This window comes from Penicillium bovifimosum, assembly GCF_028826915.1.
Source record: "Penicillium bovifimosum strain IBT 22155 chromosome Unknown utg000006l_segment0_segment0, whole genome shotgun sequence".
Classification (NCBI taxonomy): Eukaryota; Fungi; Ascomycota; class Eurotiomycetes; order Eurotiales; family Aspergillaceae; genus Penicillium; species Penicillium bovifimosum.
In genome coordinates this window covers 2,542,464-2,561,991 of record NW_026622715.1, presented here as the reverse complement: position 1 = coordinate 2,561,991, position 19,528 = coordinate 2,542,464, and the positions used below count along the sequence as shown (strand labels likewise).

At 50.0% G+C, this 19,528-nt stretch overlaps 8 protein-coding genes across 8 annotated transcripts; 6 read left to right on the top strand and 2 right to left on the bottom strand.

The window, feature by feature from the left end:
- Positions 1-2,861: 2,861 nt before the first annotated feature.
- N7515_008616 (DUF2841 domain-containing protein) lies at positions 2,862-4,296 on the top strand (the record flags this gene model as incomplete). The annotated part of the gene is made up of 4 exons (XM_056669360.1): positions 2,862-3,009; positions 3,076-3,528; positions 3,589-3,774; positions 3,848-4,296. 4 exons carry the CDS (start codon positions 2,862-2,864, stop codon positions 4,294-4,296), a joined length of 1,236 nt encoding a protein of 411 aa, XP_056519190.1.
- Positions 4,297-5,652: 1,356 nt separating this feature from the next.
- N7515_008615 (glycerophosphocholine acyltransferase) lies at positions 5,653-7,360 on the top strand (the record flags this gene model as incomplete). Its single annotated transcript, XM_056669359.1, has 2 exons — positions 5,653-6,572; positions 6,625-7,360. 2 exons carry the CDS (start codon positions 5,653-5,655, stop codon positions 7,358-7,360), a joined length of 1,656 nt encoding a protein of 551 aa, XP_056519189.1.
- A 587-nt stretch (positions 7,361-7,947) lies between these two features.
- N7515_008614 (MRS7 family protein) lies at positions 7,948-9,676 on the top strand (the record flags this gene model as incomplete). The annotated part of the gene is made up of 3 exons (XM_056669358.1): positions 7,948-8,014; positions 8,074-8,561; positions 8,618-9,676. The coding sequence occupies 3 exons, from the start codon at positions 7,948-7,950 to the stop codon at positions 9,674-9,676; spliced, it is 1,614 nt and encodes a 537-aa protein (XP_056519188.1).
- A 363-nt stretch (positions 9,677-10,039) lies between these two features.
- N7515_008613 (NUDIX hydrolase) lies at positions 10,040-12,012 on the top strand (the record flags this gene model as incomplete). Its single annotated transcript, XM_056669357.1, has 5 exons — positions 10,040-10,174; positions 10,770-10,926; positions 11,031-11,057; positions 11,174-11,506; positions 11,771-12,012. 5 exons carry the CDS (start codon positions 10,040-10,042, stop codon positions 12,010-12,012), a joined length of 894 nt encoding a protein of 297 aa, XP_056519187.1.
- A 231-nt stretch (positions 12,013-12,243) lies between these two features.
- On the top strand, positions 12,244-13,455 carry N7515_008612 (uncharacterized protein; the record flags this gene model as incomplete). Its single annotated transcript, XM_056669356.1, has 1 exon — positions 12,244-13,455. One exon carries the CDS (start codon positions 12,244-12,246, stop codon positions 13,453-13,455), a length of 1,212 nt encoding a protein of 403 aa, XP_056519186.1.
- A 1,424-nt stretch (positions 13,456-14,879) lies between these two features.
- N7515_008611 (uncharacterized protein) lies at positions 14,880-16,226 on the top strand (the record flags this gene model as incomplete). Its single annotated transcript, XM_056669355.1, has 5 exons — positions 14,880-15,119; positions 15,168-15,189; positions 15,290-15,358; positions 15,420-15,511; positions 15,564-16,226. The coding sequence occupies 5 exons, from the start codon at positions 14,880-14,882 to the stop codon at positions 16,224-16,226; spliced, it is 1,086 nt and encodes a 361-aa protein (XP_056519185.1).
- A 71-nt stretch (positions 16,227-16,297) lies between these two features.
- Positions 16,298-17,278, bottom strand: N7515_008610 (Zn(II)2Cys6 transcription factor domain-containing protein; the record flags this gene model as incomplete). The annotated part of the gene is made up of 1 exon (XM_056669354.1): positions 16,298-17,278. One exon carries the CDS (start codon positions 17,276-17,278, stop codon positions 16,298-16,300), a length of 981 nt encoding a protein of 326 aa, XP_056519184.1.
- A 993-nt stretch (positions 17,279-18,271) lies between these two features.
- On the bottom strand, positions 18,272-18,875 carry N7515_008609 (uncharacterized protein; the record flags this gene model as incomplete). The annotated part of the gene is made up of 2 exons (XM_056669353.1): positions 18,272-18,382; positions 18,693-18,875. 2 exons carry the CDS (start codon positions 18,873-18,875, stop codon positions 18,272-18,274), a joined length of 294 nt encoding a protein of 97 aa, XP_056519183.1.
- Between the last annotated feature and the right edge of the window lie 653 nt (positions 18,876-19,528).

Below are 19,528 nucleotides of genomic sequence, written 5' to 3'. Positions count from 1 at the left end.
CACGGTCTGAGAGATGACTTCAGGAGACACTATATGGACCAAGGTCGATAGAAAAAGTTGAGTAGATTCCAATGGAGTGATAGGACATTGAGGTCCACATATACAATCCTCATGTCAAGCTGCAGGTGCCCATTGCCCTCACTTGGTGATTACAGTAACATCAATAAGACTGCCTAGCGAGAATAATCAATGATCTGGTTTGAACGACTTCCAGTCGTCCATTTGGGAGACTATGGCAGACAGCAGCGATTAGTAGGCCAGTAGGATATCGGGACAGCAGCTAGTTATTCGCTTGACAACGTTCATATCTGATATCTAAACCACAGCCAAGTGGTTGCTTGAATCGTATATGCAATCCCGCCATCTGGCGTCATTACAATTCAAGTGCAGGTGGTTATTGCATTCCCCGTATATATTGCACGACGCCACAACATAGCATGTCCGCGGCCATGGAGCCTCGTTAATCGAGATCAAATAGATTGACACGGTTAATTTATCCGTGTTTGTGTGGGTCCAGGCCAGACTGAAATAAGTACGGACGGGAGTACCCTCGAAAAGAAGCAAAGCACAAATAATGAACCAAAATTGAAGAGACGGTGGGGGAAGGAATATGCACAATGATAGTGCCTAAAGAAAAACTGGATCTTGCTACAGCTGCAGTATGCCGCCGCTACAGGACAAGGTTCTGTTGGCACAAGGAAATCATCGCCAATGCAATTGTTCATCACCATGTCTATGCCCATGAAAGGAGACAATTTCCGGAAGCCGTGTTGGATATTGGGTGCCTGATCAAACCCGTAATGATGGGCTCCTAAGTTTGGGTTTCAGGCCCCCGCTCCCAACAGACACTGTCGATCCGGGACCATGGGACCGATCCTAATGGCGGTTCCATGCTAAACTTCTCGATATGGACACAGACAACTGCCCTGTGGCCTGTGGGTATCGAAGGTTGCTTCAACTTTAGCTCCGGGTTGCTACGTCCGCTTATGCACAATGCCGCAGACAACAGACATTGGAATGATCGAATGAATGGTCCATGATAGTGGCGTTTCGATAACTCGAGCTGGTGCGTATTTAATTGGTGATGCTTGATAAAGAGACCACCGTGACTGAAAGGAAGGTGGGAACGAAGGAAGGAAAAAAGAAGAAAAAAGAAGAAAAGAAGAATTGTCCAGGCCTTCCTTCCTCATAACACCGGATGTAATATCCACATGCCCCGGATGTTGGAAGTAACGCCCGGCTTCCGGGAAACTGGTAAATAAGCTCAAGATTCGATGGTCGCTTCGACTTTAAAGCGGGTTGTTCAGCCGCCAATAGGCGCCCTGGGGCGGGGTTTTGGCCCTCGGGGCTCGGATCCCCTGGACCTTGGTGGGGGATCAATCTGCGGATACGGGCAGAGGGAAAAGATCCCCAGGTCTTCAGGCCCCGCCGCCCCAGTCTCATACTTTACTACTATTAGGTTAGAAATAACCCGCACAGACAATCAGCGTCTGGGCCGTGCGCACGGTGGGGATAACCTTGCAGAAAGTCCGACACCTCGGCGTTCTTGACTGAGAGTTTCCGGTTGAAAAGAAAGTTGACGGGGAATCAAGCGAAACAGAGCATTGAGCCGTGGCTGCAGCTGGGTAAAGCTTCTGGGGACCACGGCGCCGTGCGCTGACGCCGACTTTGAAATGCAGGCATCCCGACTTAAACAATGCATCAACTTCTTTATCAGCCTCGCTTGAGCTTGCAGCACCGATGATATCAGTGGCGTGGAGGATGGGTCGGAAAGACCGCTCTTCTTTTCCATCGTCTGTCGAGTGTCGTGGCCTATGCCGCCAAGAATTGCCGATCAGTAGATGTGATTGGTTGGATGCGTTTTTCCACTGCGGTTAGTGATCCATCTCTTCCCCAGGTACAATCTAGGTGCGAAATAGATTATGGATACAGCAGCTCGCTGCAGATAGCCTAGAAGTTGACTGCCTAGCGGAGACCGCGTCGAGGCAAGTTGAGGTATCGCTCATCTCCGACTTGTACATCCCAAATATTGTCGATATTTTGTGGTTAGCAGTGTGTAAACGTAGAAATTGAGACGTTCGATGAAGTGTTTGGGCTGATCTCGGATCCTCCGAAGGACCATGGTTCAGGAAAAGGTTAAGTGACATTTATCCATGGCCAGGGATCACAGCCCTAATGAGCGTCCGTGCGCAGAACGGACTCGGCCCATCGACTATATCGTCGCGGATGCAAAAGAGAAGTGATACGGAGGCTCTCGTATTGCCACCCTATCGGCGTCGCTGCTAGTTATTTGTCCTTGCATATTAACACTAAACCGATACACATTTCCAGGAGACCCCGATGTCATGTGGAGATCTACTAAATCTCGGGGTTTGGCGTCGGAACTAGCAGATGGTGTTAGGTTCCCGCATTGTCGTAGTATATGTATCTCGTCCGAACCCTGCCCCTGATCGAGAGGTTCGGATTTATTATCCATTGGAAAGCTGCATTTACCCTTGACAACACGGGTCACCATTTACCTATAAAGGACTTTTGACCCTCGCTGAGAGACTGGGCCATTGTGTATTTTCTGATTTGTATTCGCGGCATCCGCCATCACCACATTGAACGGAATTGGTGATCTCCGGGAATATTCATGCTATCTGACGATATGGACGCGAACCGAGGATATGCCTTCCATGGAGAGGGGTTGGAGCGAAGACATTCTGATGGCAACATCTCACAGCCAGAGCCAATGAATATGGTAATATGCTTTGCCATCCCAGATTCGAATGCAACAAGGATAGACTTAGCTGACTGGCTAGTAGTTGATGACTCCTAAGCAATCCCATACTGTTGAATTCCCACACCCACACTTCGCCATGATATATCTCGACCACAACGGGCAATGGCAACTACAAGCCTCACCCTCAATCGCAGGCTGTGAAGGGGCAATCTTCACACCTGAAGTTACAGATCGATTTATAGAAATGACTGGTCAAGTCTCACAGACCAGCCCACAGTTCACAAGTGAGCCATAATCCCCGGAATCAAGTTTGAAGAACAGCAAGATTAATTAAACCTCCCCCCTTGCAGACCAAGCCCACTCCCCCCACTCTCCCTGGGAGGAGTCGTCGCCGTGGGGTCAGACCCCTCAGACGAGACAAGAAATGATTCCATTCCAATGGGCATCGCAGCAAAGCCGAAAGAAATCAAAGCGGAACGGGAGTATACTCAAGACCCGACCCAAGTCTACTTCGCCATCACCCACTCCACCACCACCTGGACGGACCGTCCTTCGTGTCGGAAACCGCGCCCTGCTGCGACGATACTACGAGAAGGCGTTTGAGGATTTCCAGCAACTCAACTGTCGTGCCATTGCGAAGTCTTATATCAAGCTTGTCGAGCCCAGAAAGCAGGTCCATTACCCGTACAATGGACGTAGGGTCATCGCCGGTGTTTCACAGCGTGTCGATCCGGAGTATACGAAGCCTGCATGGTGGCCTGCTGGTGTCTTGCACAAGGAGCCTGATCACCTGCTCAAGCCTGGTGAGCATGCATATATGGACACGGTCGACAGAAGCCGGTCTCGGGACTAACTGGTGATAGATCGATTAAAGCTTCTTGTGCATATCCTATGTGAGCTCAAAGACAGCCACGGCGTTACAACGGACAAATTACGCGAGGCCGGCCAAGATGTGAGACGTCAGATTACACCCGCCCACAGGCTGCAGGTCCTTGACGAGATCTATTTTGTACGACAGATGGAAGAACAGTATCTCGATGGTGAAATCGGTATGTGTCACCCTCTGTCGATAAGTGATTAGCAGCAGTTAATCTAACTCTGGTTCTTGATTCGTTATTGCAGACGCCAATACCATGATTCAAGTAACACAGACGCAGTTACCGGAGGCAATCTTCCCAGAAGGCGACGAATTGTCATCCCGCGCGCATGTAGCGCCAGTACCAACATCATCAGTCATTGAGATGGAGCAGAATACGCATGATTCTGGTGATGAGCTCAGTATTCCCACACTGGAAGAAGATGACACCAAGACACACCACTCACATACTCTTCCACTCTCGCCCACAACCAGCGAGTCAAGTGGTCCGCACAGCCCAACGGGTAGCTTTAGCTATCCAATGGGCATGGTACCATCCGTGAATGTCATTCCTCCTCATGAGTCTCCAATGGTCACCAAGTCTATGAATCCAAATCCGGGTTATCTGCCCGGTTACTACGCGCAACCATTTGTGCCTGAAAAGGGGACTGGGTTCTGGTCAAATGCCAACTCTATGGGGCACTATGGGTATTAATTTTGTTCTATTTGTCTACTCTTTTCATTCTTGTTTCTAACGATCTAGCTCTGGAGTCTCGGCTGGGTATTGGTTCGGGTTTCATCGGGGTGCTTTTCCAATTATACATACTGTTCGAGGTAGTTGTCACCTCACTGTTATACACGCAAAGTCAGGAGGATGAAGAACGAATGTGGAGAACTGCAAAGAATTACAAGAATTACAATAATGATGAAAGTTTTATCTAACACTATGCGGTGCTGTAATATATGTAGGTTTAGGTGTACGTGCAGAAATAAACTCGTGTAGGCCAGGGCTAGGTATGGAGTAGGTACTCGGCAGAGTGCACTCTGATCTCGTGCAAAATCAGCCTGCATACAATCAACATGTCTGGTTGACTCGTTTTTACCTCGATGGGATCAGATGTCATTTTGTATTCACACATGCGAAGAAACCTAGACTGTCAATGGGCTGTTTTCAACCTCATCACCAGCCCTGAGTTCATTGTCATAGTGAAGACCCTGATTTTGACATTCCATCAGCCAGTTTCGGATCACTCTGCCGAGTACTCCATAGGCCTGGCCTATCTTCCTCCATTGAGATCGATGCCACTTTGTATTCACACATGTGAAGAAGAAAGACTGTCAATGGGCTATCAGAAAGTTCATCGCGTTGATCCGAAACTGGCCGATGGAATGTCAAAATCAGGGTCTTCCACTATGACAATGAACGCAGCGCTGGTATTGAGTTTGGAAACATGATTGAAGCATTGAAGCTGAAGGATGCACTATAGAGCACTCACCACCTGAGTCACCTCAGAGACAGAATAGGCTCGGATGAACGGACCAGCAGAGATATCTGGAGGTTCAGGTGTTGTCATCCAAGTGGGAAGGGTATTGATGAATGAAAACCCTGTTTCGTGAGAACGCGCTATATGAATTTGGCGCCTGAGGCCAAAACACACCTGGCCCAAGGCCAAGCCCTGATTGGCCCCGATGACGTCCACCCCGGCGCAGCTCCCCCAACCAACCAACAGCCACATCACATGCACACCTCAGTTCCTCACTTTCTTGCTGGCTCGTTGTTCTGGCTCTCACCTCATTCTCGACTGCTGTATCTGAACAGTAGAAGCTTTGTATCGACATCTTTCTGTCACGCGCCACTGAACTAGGGCTTGTTTACTTTGTGGATCGCCAACCACAGCTCACCATCCTTACCTCGTGAGTTCGACAAAAAGTGTGATCTGCTAAGGTAGGATTGCCCGCACGTTTTCTTCTCTCAGCCTCTACGTCTACATAATGGCAGTACTTCCTGCGCTCGCGCCTGGTTGGAACTGCTCACTGGACAGTGCTCTTTGCGTTCGTCAACACCATCGGAATGCTAACATTCAATCGCTTCCTTAGTCGACCATATCCCAACACCCGGGACGGCCCGACGATATCCTTCTTCCAACAACAGCTCCTGATGGAAGGCACGCGCGCACGAAGCAAGTCCGAGTCCACCATGTCAGCTAAGTCAGTGGCTTCTACGCCAAGCGTGGACGAGCTTGATGTGCCCTTCCCGGCCGACGACTTTGCAGACAACGATGGACTAAGCTCTTTCCCTTCAACACCCGGCAAGCTCTCGCGACAGGGCTCTTTCTCCAACAGCAGCTCGTATCAGGAGGACTGGGAGTCCTTTCCACCGCTGGACAAGCTGACTATTTTTGACCTCCTCGACAACATACAGCTCTCGCAGCGCTTGGAGAGATGGCAGCAGACCATTGCCATGCAGAGGGAGAAGGTGCGCATACAGCGAGAGAAATTCAAGTCTTCTTCGTTGATCGCGAAGGAGCGTGTGGTGGACGAGTGGAAACGCCGAGCACCCACCGCCGATGAGAAGTTGGAGAAATATCGCGCTCGGATGAAGCAGGGCGTAGAGCGTCTGGGCAAGCAATGGAACCAGACGGCCACCGTCACACTCCGAGAGAAGGTTGCTTTTATCGCCGGTGTGCTCAATATTTTCATCAGTGGCTACCTGGTCGGTGCTAGCCCACAGCACTTCTACATATGGTACAGTGCTCAGCTGGCACTATTCATGCCTATCCGTTATTTCACTTACCACGCCAAGGGATACCACTACTTCCTGGCTGATCTCTGTTACTTTGTCAACTTCCTCTGCATGCTGAGTGTTTGGGTCTTCCCTAACTCGAAACGACTTTTCATTAGCACTTTCTGCTTGACCTTCGGAAATAATGCCGCCGCAATCGCCATGTGGCGTAACTCGCTGGTTTTCCACAGCTTGGACAAGGTTGTCAGGTATGTTAGACATCTGACAGAACGATGCATATTTGCTAAACATTTCGTTCAGCCTCTTCATTCATATCATGCCACCAGTCACCCTACACTGTATCGTTCACTTGACCTCAGTTGATGTGCTCAAAGAACGCTTCCCCGCGGTCCACAACATCAAGTATAGCCAGCCAGGGGATCCAGAGCACTATGGCCTCAGCGCCATGATCCTCTGGTCCACTGCCCCATATGTGATTTGGCAGCTCATGTACCACTTTCTGATTACCGTGCGCCGTCGCGACAAGATCGCGGCGGGTCGCCCGACCAGCTTCACCTGGCTGCGCAAGTCATACTCTAAGTCGTGGATTGGGCGATTTGTGCTGAGTCTTCCTGAGGCATTGCAGGAGCCATGCTTCATGTTTATTCAGTACGCCTTTGCTCTGTCCACTATGATTCCCTGCCCAATCTGGTTCTGGTCCAAATGGGCCAGTGCTTTATTCCTCTCTGCGCTGTTCATCTGGAGTATCCACAACGGAGCGACCTACTACATTGATGTCTTCGGCAAGCGCTTCCAGAAGGAGTTGGAGCAGCTGAAGACAGACGTTGCACGTTGGCAGAGCTCCCCTGAAGGAGCGGTCAGTCCTTCTCTTGTCCCTGAGCCCAGCCCTCTCAGTGAAGCCCTCAATGAAAATACTGAGGAGAAGCGATCCAACGTGGATCGAATTCCGTTGCTGGATACTGCCGACGCTTCTTCTACTGATATTCTGAAGAAGACGGATAAGAGCGAGGATTATACGGTTCGAGAGCGGACTTGATAATCAGGGGTATCTCTTCATCTGTTGACAACCCCTCCGGCGGAGTCCTCCCAGCGCTTGTCTTTCGTGGTCATATAATACCATCGTTTATGCCAGTCTTTATATACCCTAGTCGTTTATCCTTTGGTCGAGATGGAGGTACCTTGGCGTCTCCGAGCGAGTTTTGCATCGAGTTGATTTGCAATAATATAATGTGTTAATACGTCATGTAGTCTATGAGAAAGTTATTCAAAGCCAGTCATCCAAGTCGTTGAATAAACACCGCAACATCTATAAATAATAATACCTCTACTCCGTACACGCCATCCTTGTGGTCTGGCCGGGTCTCTGTTTAACTCCGAGCAAAGCCCGAGGCAACATGGCAATTGGCAATAGTTGGCCAGTCACGTGCCGAGATGACTGCGGCCGGACATCACAGCATCTCATCGGAACCGGTTCCATTACATTCCAAACTTTTGTAACCGTCAAATTACTTTCGTTTTGTACTTCCTGTGGATATCAGGATAGCCGATTTCGATCTTCGTTGTTGCGTCCAGGTTTCCCTCGCTCGCACCGAGCATTCACCTTTTCCCCCAACGTCGCCACCAATGTCCGCTACGATGAGATCGACCGGTTTGGTCCGCGGAACGCCTGCATTCCGGTCTGCATTGATCGGTAAGTTGTTGAGAATCTGCAAGGACAAAGGTGGATATAGTTACTGACCAGCCTTCCAGCCCGCAGTCGTCCCAGTGCATTGAGCCCGGCCTCCATTGCAGCCCGCAGCCTCCTACGCAATGGCCGCGACCTACCTTCTCAAATCTCGGCGCTTGCCATCCTGATGCCCCAGCGAGGATACGCAACAGAGCAATCTACTTCAAATCAATCCTCCCAAAACTACCCTCCCCCCGGTTTCAATGCTGAGCAAGCCAAGAAGCCGCTCGCTGAGCAAGAAACACAGCCAACTGCCATTCCGAAGACACAGATTGCCGCGACTCATATAGATGCCACCAAGGCTCCGGGAGTAGCTAAGACGAACCCGGATGACCAGAAATTGGCGGAGAAGAAGAACGCGAAAAAGTTGACATTCCGACAGAAGGTCAAGAAGGAATTGCAACACTACTGGGATGGCACAAAGTTGCTTGCCACGGAGGTCAAGATTAGTTCACGGTTGGCGTTGAAGATGGCTGCTGGTTATGAGCTCAGTCGCCGCGAGCACCGTCAGGTAAGTTTGCACCACGATTGATTGTGCGCCGTTCCGGCTAACATGGTGATTTATAGCTTCAACGTACTACGAAGGATCTGGGACGTCTCGTTCCTTTCTCGATGTTCCTCATTGTCCCCTTCGCCGAACTCCTACTCCCCGTCGCCCTGAAGCTCTTCCCCAACATGCTGCCCAGCACCTACGAGGGCCAGAAGGCCCGCGATGCCAAAGCATTGAACCTTAGCTCGACTCGCAAAGAAGTTTCTGGATTCTTGCGCGACACCCTGCGCGAGACCGGTCTGCCCTTGACCGCTGCCACCGTCAAGAACGACGAATTCACAGACTTCTTCCGCAAGATCCGCACCACCGGTGAATCGCCCTCAACAGAGGATGTCATCAAGGTCTGCAAGATCTTCAAGGACGATCTCACGCTGGACAACCTCTCCCGACCCCAGCTAGTCGGTATCTGCCGCTACATGAACCTGAACTCATTCGGCACCGATGCCATGCTCCGCTACACCATTCGCCACCGCATGCGCCAGATCAAGCGTGACGACCGTGCCATCTTCTACGAGGGTGTTGAGTCGCTCTCCGTCCCTGAACTGCAGATGGCCAGTGCTTCTCGCGGAATCCGCACCCATGGCGTCTCCCCCGCACGTCTGCGCGAAGACCTCGGTATGTGGCTGGAGCTGCGTCTGAAGCAGGGCGTGCCCTCCACCCTTTTGGTTCTCAGTAACGCCTACCTGTACACCCAGGGCGGCAAGGAGTCCGAGATGGCGTCTCAGATCGATGCGCTCAAGTCTGTGCTCTCCAGTATTCCTGAGGAGCTGTTCCACGAAATCGAGCTCGAGGTCCACAATGCCGAGGGTGCTGCTACCAACAAGCAGCGTTTGGAGGTCATCAAGGAGCAGGAGGAGTTGATTACGGAGGAGATGAAGCAGAACAGCGAGAACGAGGGCAAGGGTGTTGCTGCGCCTAAGGATATTGATGATATTGATGAGAAGGAGGAGGCCAGGATCGAGGCCCTCGGCAATGGCGACAAGCAGGGTGCTGAGGCTAACGAGGCCTTGGAGGAAGGCGAGCGAGCTGAGAAGAGCTCCGATCCCAAGGAGGCGAAGAAGAACGAGAGCTCGTAGTTTGTACGAATATTGGCGCTGCATGCCTCGGTTTTGGGCTGTGATATAGATTTCTTATGTTGGCTTTTTGAATCCCTTCAGTTCTCATCCTGTCTTATTCTCTCCACTATGTTGATAGACCACTTGATTCCTTTTGTTGATATCTAACCCGATACTATGGGAAGTGAATCGCATAAAGCAAACCAATCTCTAGTATTAATCCGATCGAATGAAATTTCTCTTCGGGGCTGTTTATACTCCAACCGGTTACATCATCAAACCCCGACTTACCTCGGCTACATTACGGCCCAACCCCATCTTCCCCCAGCCAGGACAGCCATCTACTCCGTACATATAGTTCACGATATCACGAACCCCCTAGCAATGAGAAGACATCTTACCTTCCTCCAAAGAGCCCGCTTCAGCACCTTCCACTTCAACCAGACCAAATCCAACCTCAACCCCAACCCGACCACCCTCCAAGTACCCAAAATGGCGCCCCTAAATGCTGCCTCTGAGGTACGTGTAACTTGTTCTCTGCATCTACCCGAAATTGACCGCGTGTCCCCTGTGTAATGTGGACCTCATCTGCTGTGTCCATTTTGCCATGCAGATTGATCCCTACCTGCTTATTTCCCCCTTTCCTCTCTCAACCCCCTGCTTTGAGCCACGGGTTTGTCTTAAATTTGCATGTTTTCTTTTGCCTTTTGTTAGCGGGCGATCGTACCTGGATCTGTATGCCTTACGGGTCTTGAGATAGACGGTTCGTTTGATTCGGACTTCAAGTCTTACGTCTGACGTTGGCATTGGGCTTGAAACCTGAATTAGGAGAGACAGTGGAAGATTCTTTTCTTTCCGAAGAAAACAACTCTGAGACTGGACCTATCAGCTCGAACCAGTGTTCAGAGCTTGGGAGGTTTTCTTTCATGAGTTCGTCATTCGTGACTGGAACCGAGACCCTATCTCACCATCCTCCCCTTCAATTCCCGTGGATGTCCATCCCGTCGTGCAAAAGCGGCGTTGAAACCCCATCCCCAGCCCTGACGTAACAATATGATGGAATTGGCTTGAGAGGAATGGATGAGAATGATTAACCTAACTTGTGATGTATCAGGCCGCCATCGCCAGACTCCGAAACTACGTCCCCCCGCCAACGCAGTATGACATGCTCCCGCTGAGCAGGCGGGCAGCGGTGCTGATACTGCTCTTCGCCGATGCCAAGGGGGATCTAAAAGTTGTTGTTACGATGCGGGCTAAGACATTAAGTTCATGTACGTTGTTTCCTGTTTCCTTGCAATACGAGATACTCTCCGATAGAATCCAGCCTTGTATTCAGGACATGCATGGCATAAGGCTAATCTTATTTTGGGTGTAGATGCAGGTGATGCTGCTTTGCCTGGTGGTAAGTTCCTGACAAGGGGAGATTAACTGTATCTTGAAGATCTTCTCGAGAAGGCAAAAAGGACAAATAAAGGAGAAAGAAGCCAAGCACAAACAAAGCGATACTAACGAACCCAGGCCGAGCAGACTTCCCGACCGAAACCGCCTTCCAAACGGCGCGGCGCGAGGCGAGCGAGGAGATCGGGCTAGCCGACATCAACCAGAAGCTCCCACCGCCGTTCAGAGTGGAGCATCTCTGCGAGATGCCGACCAATCTTGCCAAAACGGAGTTGGTGGTGCGTCCCTGCGTCGCGCTCCTTCACGGCTACGACCCGCAGACGGGGCTGAGTGCCGATCCGGAGGAGTCGCTTATTCCTATTTTGGACGCCAGGGAGGTGGCGGCTGTTTTTACGGCGCCGTTGGAAGGGTTTTTGAAGAGTCGGCTTGATGGGCGGGAGGATTGGTATCGGGGTTCGTGGAGTCTATGGCATGAGTCGCGTTGGAGGAGTAAGTTTCTTTCTTTTTTTTACATTTGTTTGTCTTCTTCCTTTCTAGATTCCATACACATGGGATTGTCCAACCATGCCGAAGGACACGAGATGGATGTTCAGTTCGCTTGTTTCTTCTTTCTTTGTTCATTCCGGGCAAGGGGTCCTAGCCAACTAGGTCCGCTGGGGAAGAAAAAGAAGGGAAAAATAAGAGAACGAGAATGTGGAGAACTGACAACGCCACTAGTGCACCAGTTCTTTGTTCACCAGAACGATCAAATCTATCGCATATTCGGGATGACTGCACGCATCATCGTTGACGCAGCACGAGTTGCATACGCACGAGAACCGGAGTTTGAGCATAACAGCCATTTTGGAGATGAGGAGATGATCGCCAAGTTACGGCGAATGGGGCGATTGAGTGCAGTGCGCAAAGCCTCGGATGAATTGACTCGCGAGACGATGCAGAAGGCAGCCAAGCTTAGTTAAGGGTAAATAGAATCCAAAAAGGGATCAACCCTTGCGCATAGTCCGTTTGGAAATGTGTACGGGTATTATACCTCGTGAGTGGACTCTCCTTGCATATGGACCTATATTATATTATAAAATACTAGAAATATTAATACTAAATATACCCTCTCTTGCCCTTGCTCTTTATCTCTTTGTCCTTGAAAGATATTTTTATACTTCGAGTTCATGTCCCCAACTCATCCATACCGTATGGCTCCTCCAGTCCGTCCATCACGCTCACTAGAAGGACTAGAGCGAGTAATTCCACCACTCTCTCCATCCCAACACTCTCCTCTCTTCCTCAACAAGCCTCTCCCCGCAAAACCTCTCTCGCCAGAATGTTCGGCAATGTGGAGCGACAGTGACTCCCAAATTACCCTCGACAGTATCACCGCCAGCGAACCACGCTACTCAACAGACAGCTACCCCATCTTCGTGAGTTCCGGCCACGACTTCGACGACTTGGATCCCTCCGATCAACTCCTAGTGCCATCACCACCATCCAAGCACACCGACTCCATCAATATCAAGATCAAGATCCACGAGCCCCAAATCACCGAACAGCCCTCAGTCTCCCTCTCATCCTCCTTCGACACCCAATACGGCTCATCACCAGTAACCTGGTCCCAAAACCGAACAGGCACGAACCACTACTTCCGCGAAAAGAAGTGGGACTATTTCCCCGAACTAGCCCCATCACCCCTCCAAGCCAGCGGCCGCATCAGCCCAAACATGTCCCTAAGCAAACCGCGCAAAAAGGGCCTCGCGCTGGATTTCACAAAGGGCAAATGCCGCGGCAGTCTCGGCGGCGTCCGCGACTCAATCAAAACATACGTCCACCGCACCCTCTCCCGCGACTCAACAGAAACTAAAGCCAAGGACCTCCCCCGTCCATCCACTGCACCAATGGACCACCACCTCAACGACGTGGGGAGTATTCTCAGTCGCAGAACAGACACACCTCCGCACACGGGTTTGGCTTTGGACACGGGCATCACGCGCACGGTCTCTGTGGCGACTTCCTCCAGTGAATACGACTATACGAATCATAAATTCCACCTGCAAACGCCCATCTCGCCTACATCGGATTCGCCGGTATTCACGCCCGAGGAACCGATAACTCCCAGGCCTAAACAGCTGGCAGTTCCGCTTTCGCCGTATCAGAAATACGGGGCTGCGATCTGGGAAAAGAAAGAGAAGGCTGGTAAGCGTGTTCTGGCTCCGTATAAGTCGTCGCCGAATCTGGGCGAGAGTTCGTCCTCGGCGCCCGAGCTGTCGTTAACGGGGAGGAGTGTGTTGTTGGCTAAGAAGATGATTGTGGAGGCGAAGGAGGAGAGGAGGAGGGAGCAGCTTAAGGCGAGGATTAAGCTGGTTGGGCCGGTTAATCCGCATACCTATGTTCAGGCTGATCCATGGATTTAGCTGAATACTGTCTTTTGTTGGGTTTGTTTTTGGTTTGTTTTTCAGCACGCACTTCATGACCTCTACGACTATCATCTATCTATACCCGTTGCTTTTAATTGTGCGCTTTGTTTGGAATCTGAGATCTACTGTCTTTTCCATTTGGATTTTGTCAGTTAACTACAATCTTTGATATCTCTCTTTCCTTGTCTCTCTTTATAGAGTCTTCGCTATTATCTAGCAAGTACGTTTTCCGTGCCTTGATTCAAACATCAATGCCGATACTGAACCAGCTACATGAACCCCATACACCAGTGATACATGTCCCTGCACAAGCCTCAGGTCCAGAACATGTACATACGCATTTGCATACATACCGCACAGACCCTACAGCCACCTGCTGCAAACTGCAAACTGCAAACTACACTGCCATATGATCACCACTAGGTACCGGGGCCGACCCAATCCAGTCGGGTTTCAGACACGTCCACCCGACAGTCGCTTAACAACAACACTCGACTCCGATTCGATACCGACAGCTCTGATGCTGATGTGAGTTGGTGTTGAATGTTTGGTTGGTTCTACTAGAGATCTGGACTGGACTGAATAAGTAATTTATAATTCCAATGTTCAAATGGTTGCGAAATAGTATAGGCGTGTATCCTAAAGCTGTTTACATGTAAATCATAAGAAAATATCAGCTCAGGTAAGTTGTCGGTGCTAGATGAACCCGGGTACTGGCATAAGACACGTTGACATTCACTAGTTCACCACTTGACCTGAGCCTTGAAAACTAATCTCCCACGCAATTGAATTCGTCACCGACATTTCCATTAACCTAGTACGCAGTACCAAGGAGACAGAGACGGTTTGTAGCTGCAGGTCACAGGTACCTACAGTTCTGCAGCGCTAGCGCCAGTGTGTCTTGCGTCAATAGTGGATTCCAAGTTTTTTCTAACACTGGATAACTCAGAAGAAGGGAGAAGGAGGTGATAGATCATAAGTCTTAGGATCTAGAATCTTGACCTCATACTGCATTGGGTATGTGGAGGGTGTTTGGTCTGTGATATGTCATTTGGTGTTTGGATCGCTTGGAATGACTGTGGATCTTTGCAGAAGTTAGAAGGGCGCTTGTTTGATACTGAGTTCGATCTTCCGGGAAGGTTTCCATATGGTTTGCAGGTGGCGTTTATGGTGATGCGGTGGGTTCTATCTGAGGACTTGGTATATTTGACAGGTTGATGAGATGGATGGATGGAGTTGAGAATACTGTGTAGTATGGGATGGAAGTTAGGGTTTAGGATGTCAGCTACTATGACCTCATGTGAAACATGACGGTAAACCAAGTAATCGTCTTACTCTTAACTGTTTATCTAGTAAAAGGTCTTCGACTAAAGAAATGGCATAGTGCTTGGAGATATGTGAAGAGGTTCATCGTCGCTCCAATGCCAAGACGATTCCCGCGATTCACCGGAGTTTCGCTTCGGGTCGTACGTAGTACGGGCTGTCAATTGCTCGACATTTCTGACTTCAACTCCTCAATCCTCGTCTCCCTCTTGTCCTGTACTTTATCTGTATACGCCCACTTCTGTATATCCCCCTGCACTATGGCACAAACCCAAATTACGCCCCGCTATCTGTCCGGCGATAAGGCCGGCATCCAGGAGTTCCTGGCCAAGTTCGATGTGAGTAGACCCGATAGCAACGGGAGATGTCACCTAACTGTATCGCAGGTATTCCTCTTCGATTGCGACGGTTTGATCTTCCCCCTCTATCTCGGCTTTCCTCCGTCCACTCCCCCGCAATGACTCCCCGTGACTCCCCGCGTCGCAACACCAGCTGAGATATCATATAGGCGTGCTGTGGTCCGGAGATCACCTCTTTCCAGGAACGGTCGAGACACTAGAGCTTCTCCGAAATAATGGTACACATGAGATATCCGCACAAAAACTGCATGACAAAATTACAGAGTTGACCCTTCGCAGGAAAGCAAGTCGTCTTCGTGACGAATAACAGCACCAAGTCGCGCGCAGACTACCGCAAGAAGCTCGAAGGCTTGGGCATCCCCAGTACAGTAGTAAGTTACAAAGTCCGAATCGATCCAGACCTACCAACTCACAAGCAAACAGGAAGAAATCTTCTCCTCCTCATACAGCGCCTCGATATACATCTCCCGCATCCTGCAGCTCCCAGCCAACAAACGCAAAGTCTACGTCGTCGGCGAAACCGGCATCGAACAAGAGCTCCGATCCGAGAACGTCCCCTTCATCGGCGGCACAGACCCCGCATTACGTCGCGACGTGACAGCCGAAGACTACAAGAAGATCGCAGCGGGCGATGAATCCATGCTGGACCCGGAAGTGGGCGTCGTGCTCGTCGGTCTCGATTTCCATATCAACTATCTCAAGATAGCGCTGGCTTTCCATTACATCAAGCGCGGAGCAGTGTTCCTCGCCACGAATATTGATTCCACGCTGCCGAATTCCGGGACGCTCTTCCCTGGTGCTGGGTCGATGAGTGCGCCGCTGATTATGATGTTGAATCAGGAGCCTGTTGCGCTTGGAAAACCGAGTCAGGCTATGATGGATTCTATTGAGGGGAAGTTCAAGTTTGATCGCAGTCGTGCTTGCATGGTTGGGGATCGGGCTAATACGGATATTCGCTTTGGGTTGGAGGGGAAGCTGGGTGGTACCCTTGGTGTGTTGACGGGTGTTTCTTCTAAGAAGGACTTTGTTGAGGGTGATGTTAGGCCTCATGCTTACTTGGATAAGCTTTCGGATCTGCTAGGCTAGAGGGTCAGTATATGCATTGGAGCCGGTAGATGTTGACATCAGATGAATACGCATACAGAGTTCATACAAGCTCAAGACATAACCCTCTCCACACAACCATCCAACGAAGGCTTCTCCAAATCAAACCCATTCAAATCCAAAAAGAGATTATAATTTGACGCAGAGACATATTCAAGCGTCTCAGGAGTCAAAGCCACACTCCCTTCCATCGTTCCCTCCGTATCGACGCTCTGTCCACCAACAAAAGACGTAGCCGTAGCAGGTGATCCATACCCCATGCTCTCCTCACTATTCATATCATCAGACATATTCCCACAGTCAACATGATCGTCATGCTCTTCGAGAATATTGTCCCCGGGGTTCGGAATTCCCGTATACGTTGACAGCGAGTTATGCAAGATAATAACCTCAGCCAAAATATCCGCAGCCTGCATCAATTTCTCCAAGCATTTATCGTGAAACTGCCGAATACCGAATTTACCAGGTTTAGCCCGCTCGCCTCTCGAGATGTCCTGTAATCGGCTCCGAACGTCTGGCGACATCAGCTCCATCCATCGAGCGACCTCCTCACCGCGATTTAATAATCGGTCAATCTGGGGTCGATGTCTTATAGTCTGAGCAGAACGTGTAGACCCGCTGTGTGACATCCTCCTTGCTTTTTGCGACAAGCCAGCGCTGGTGTCACTGAATTGTGCGTGGTCTCCGGACAGAGCAGACAGATCCGTGTGAGGCGGATGCGACGAGACATTGCGCATCTCTGGGTTCTGATTCCTCGGTCTGCGAGGTCTGGGTTTATGTCTTTGTCTCGCCAGCGGCGCGACACATTCTTTCATGTCGAGTTTGCAGTTCGTGCATGGTGTGCCGTGGTTTAGGGTAAGGGCGTCGCAGCGCACTTTTCGTTTGTGACAGGCGTGACATGCCCATTTTGCACGCTTTGATCGGGGATTTTTGTCTTTTGGTGTTTCTGTTTGTTCTTGGCTGGAGGGAGGTGTCTGTGGAGATGCCGATTGGATACGGGTGGGCTGGACTTCAGGATAGTCTTCGATGGCCATTGTGTCCGTTGACCTTTACGATGCTCGTTGATGTGCTTCTTGTGTCCACGCAGCTAGCGTTTGTATTTTTTTTTTGTGTACAGAAGCAAAAGCAATGGAGGGGTTGAATTAACGTCGTTCTCGGCTCTCGGTACTCGGGAGCCGATGGCCAGGACCATCACCTTCGGAATTGCCGAACGCCGATCCTCTAAGCTCTTCACGGAGAAAGCGAGAGAGTGGACCGAACTGTGTTTTGCAGGACATATTCAAGCTAACCTAAGTTTAGTTATAAAGCCATTGGAACCATGGGCATTGGCTATCTACCACAGTATGACTTGGACAAATTGTACCAGCTCATTAGAACCCTTGACCAGTTCGCCGGTCCGGTACGGGTTGAAAAGGGTATTCAGGGATTGAAACGATGGACCCGATTGAAGTGATTTTCGTAAACCTTTAACCCGGCCATCGGCGCGTCCCAATGCACAACTGCGCTGCGACAATGGTATTGGGCACAGTCTACACAGTAATTTGCCCGAATCGTCAGGCAGACTGTGGGGCTTAAGTTAAGGCAGAAACGCGGGGATGGGCCCACCTTCCCTTTTCAGCGTACTGTCTACAACAGACGTCGATGTACGGAGTACTTTGTACTTCTCCATATCTACGAATCTACTTCATATTCATCGTAAGTGTACGAGTGACAACAACCGTTTCCATGATCTATTCCCACATACCACTACCACTAAAACCAAAGACATTCAATATGTTGTTGAAAAGTGCATCCTACAATGAAAAAAACATCAAACCCACGATGCAGAACCCTGATCGCATCTACCTAACTCCAACACCCCATCCACCACAATACTCCGATGAGTCCGACCCTCCAATGAACCAAGACCATGAACTTTCTACGGAACAACTTACATCATACAGATATCACCATCCCTATCAGGTAAAGCCCTAAGTGTAGCGGCGACAAGTTGTTCCTAATATACCCATGTTAGCGACGACAGGTCCTTAGTACATGGACTCGAAAGCAGGGAGACTTACAATGTCAATTCGGTCGGCAATGGTACTTGGATGGATACCGTGGTCCTTTGAAGTTCCGTGAGCAAATAGAAGGTTAGTCTGGAGGGAGTTAGGGGTATGTACACGATGAAGTCTGTCTAGTGTAGACAGCCAAAGGTAGAACAGTCGACATCTCCTGTGTGAGTGGGTACGCTCGTGGCATAGGAAACATGGGCCTTGTAAGGGGTTCTAATTTACGTTCTTTTGTCAGTTATTGCTTCAAGAATCAATGGAGTAGGTATATCGAGGGAGGTGGAAGGGTGATATGTGAATGTGAATGTAGAGATAATTCTGGACATCAAGGCAACGAGTACGATCTTGTCCCCGAGAATGAGAACGAGGGAAAGGTAAGTAGGCTATTCTTACTTACATGGTTCTGGTTCTGGTTCTGGTTCTGGTTCTGGTTCTGGCTCTGTATCTGCAGCTGATTCTGGTTGTGTTGCTGATGGTGATTCCACTGGCCGCGACCAGCTGTCTGGTCACCTCTCCCACCACGACGCGGGTCACGGCCATTACCAGCGGGGTATTGCCTGCTGAATATACTCCGATCCATATTCAGAAGAAGTCTGAGTCCTGATGAATATGTTGACTGATAGGGGAGTAGGTATGTTGGTGTGAAGAGATGTTGACTAGATAGGTTAGCTAGACAGTTGAATTGGAATGAGGCGACCTCCTGAAGAAAGACTTCGCCAGCCCGTGATCTGGAAGTTTACAGGAAAGAGCCGACTGGAGAAATATCTCTCGTAGCTACAGCTCCACCTACAGGTCCTCCTGTCCACGTGGGCAGCTTGGTTCGTTCGATTTGTTTTGACCATACCTATAGGTATCCATATTGCTGCCGTTCATACAACCAGGATGAAAGAACCCAATGAGAGAGACACAATGCTATTATCAGACCTTGAACAGGAAGGTTATCATCTATCAATCTTGCAGACTGACATGGTTCCGAAGCTTCAAGATCTCGGATATAGTCGATACATCCATCCATGGACTGACTATAGCTCAGGATCAAGTACCTACCATAGTATTGGCAGCTGCGAGGACATGATCGCAGGGTTACTGAACATCGTACGACAAGGAAAAGTCGTGGAAGGGTATCATAGTCATTCCATTTTGACATCTGAATGCTAAAAGTCCAACAACGCCTCACACATGTAGGCTATTCCCAGAACGCCATCTATCTTTCCGGTCAAATCTTAGGAGGCA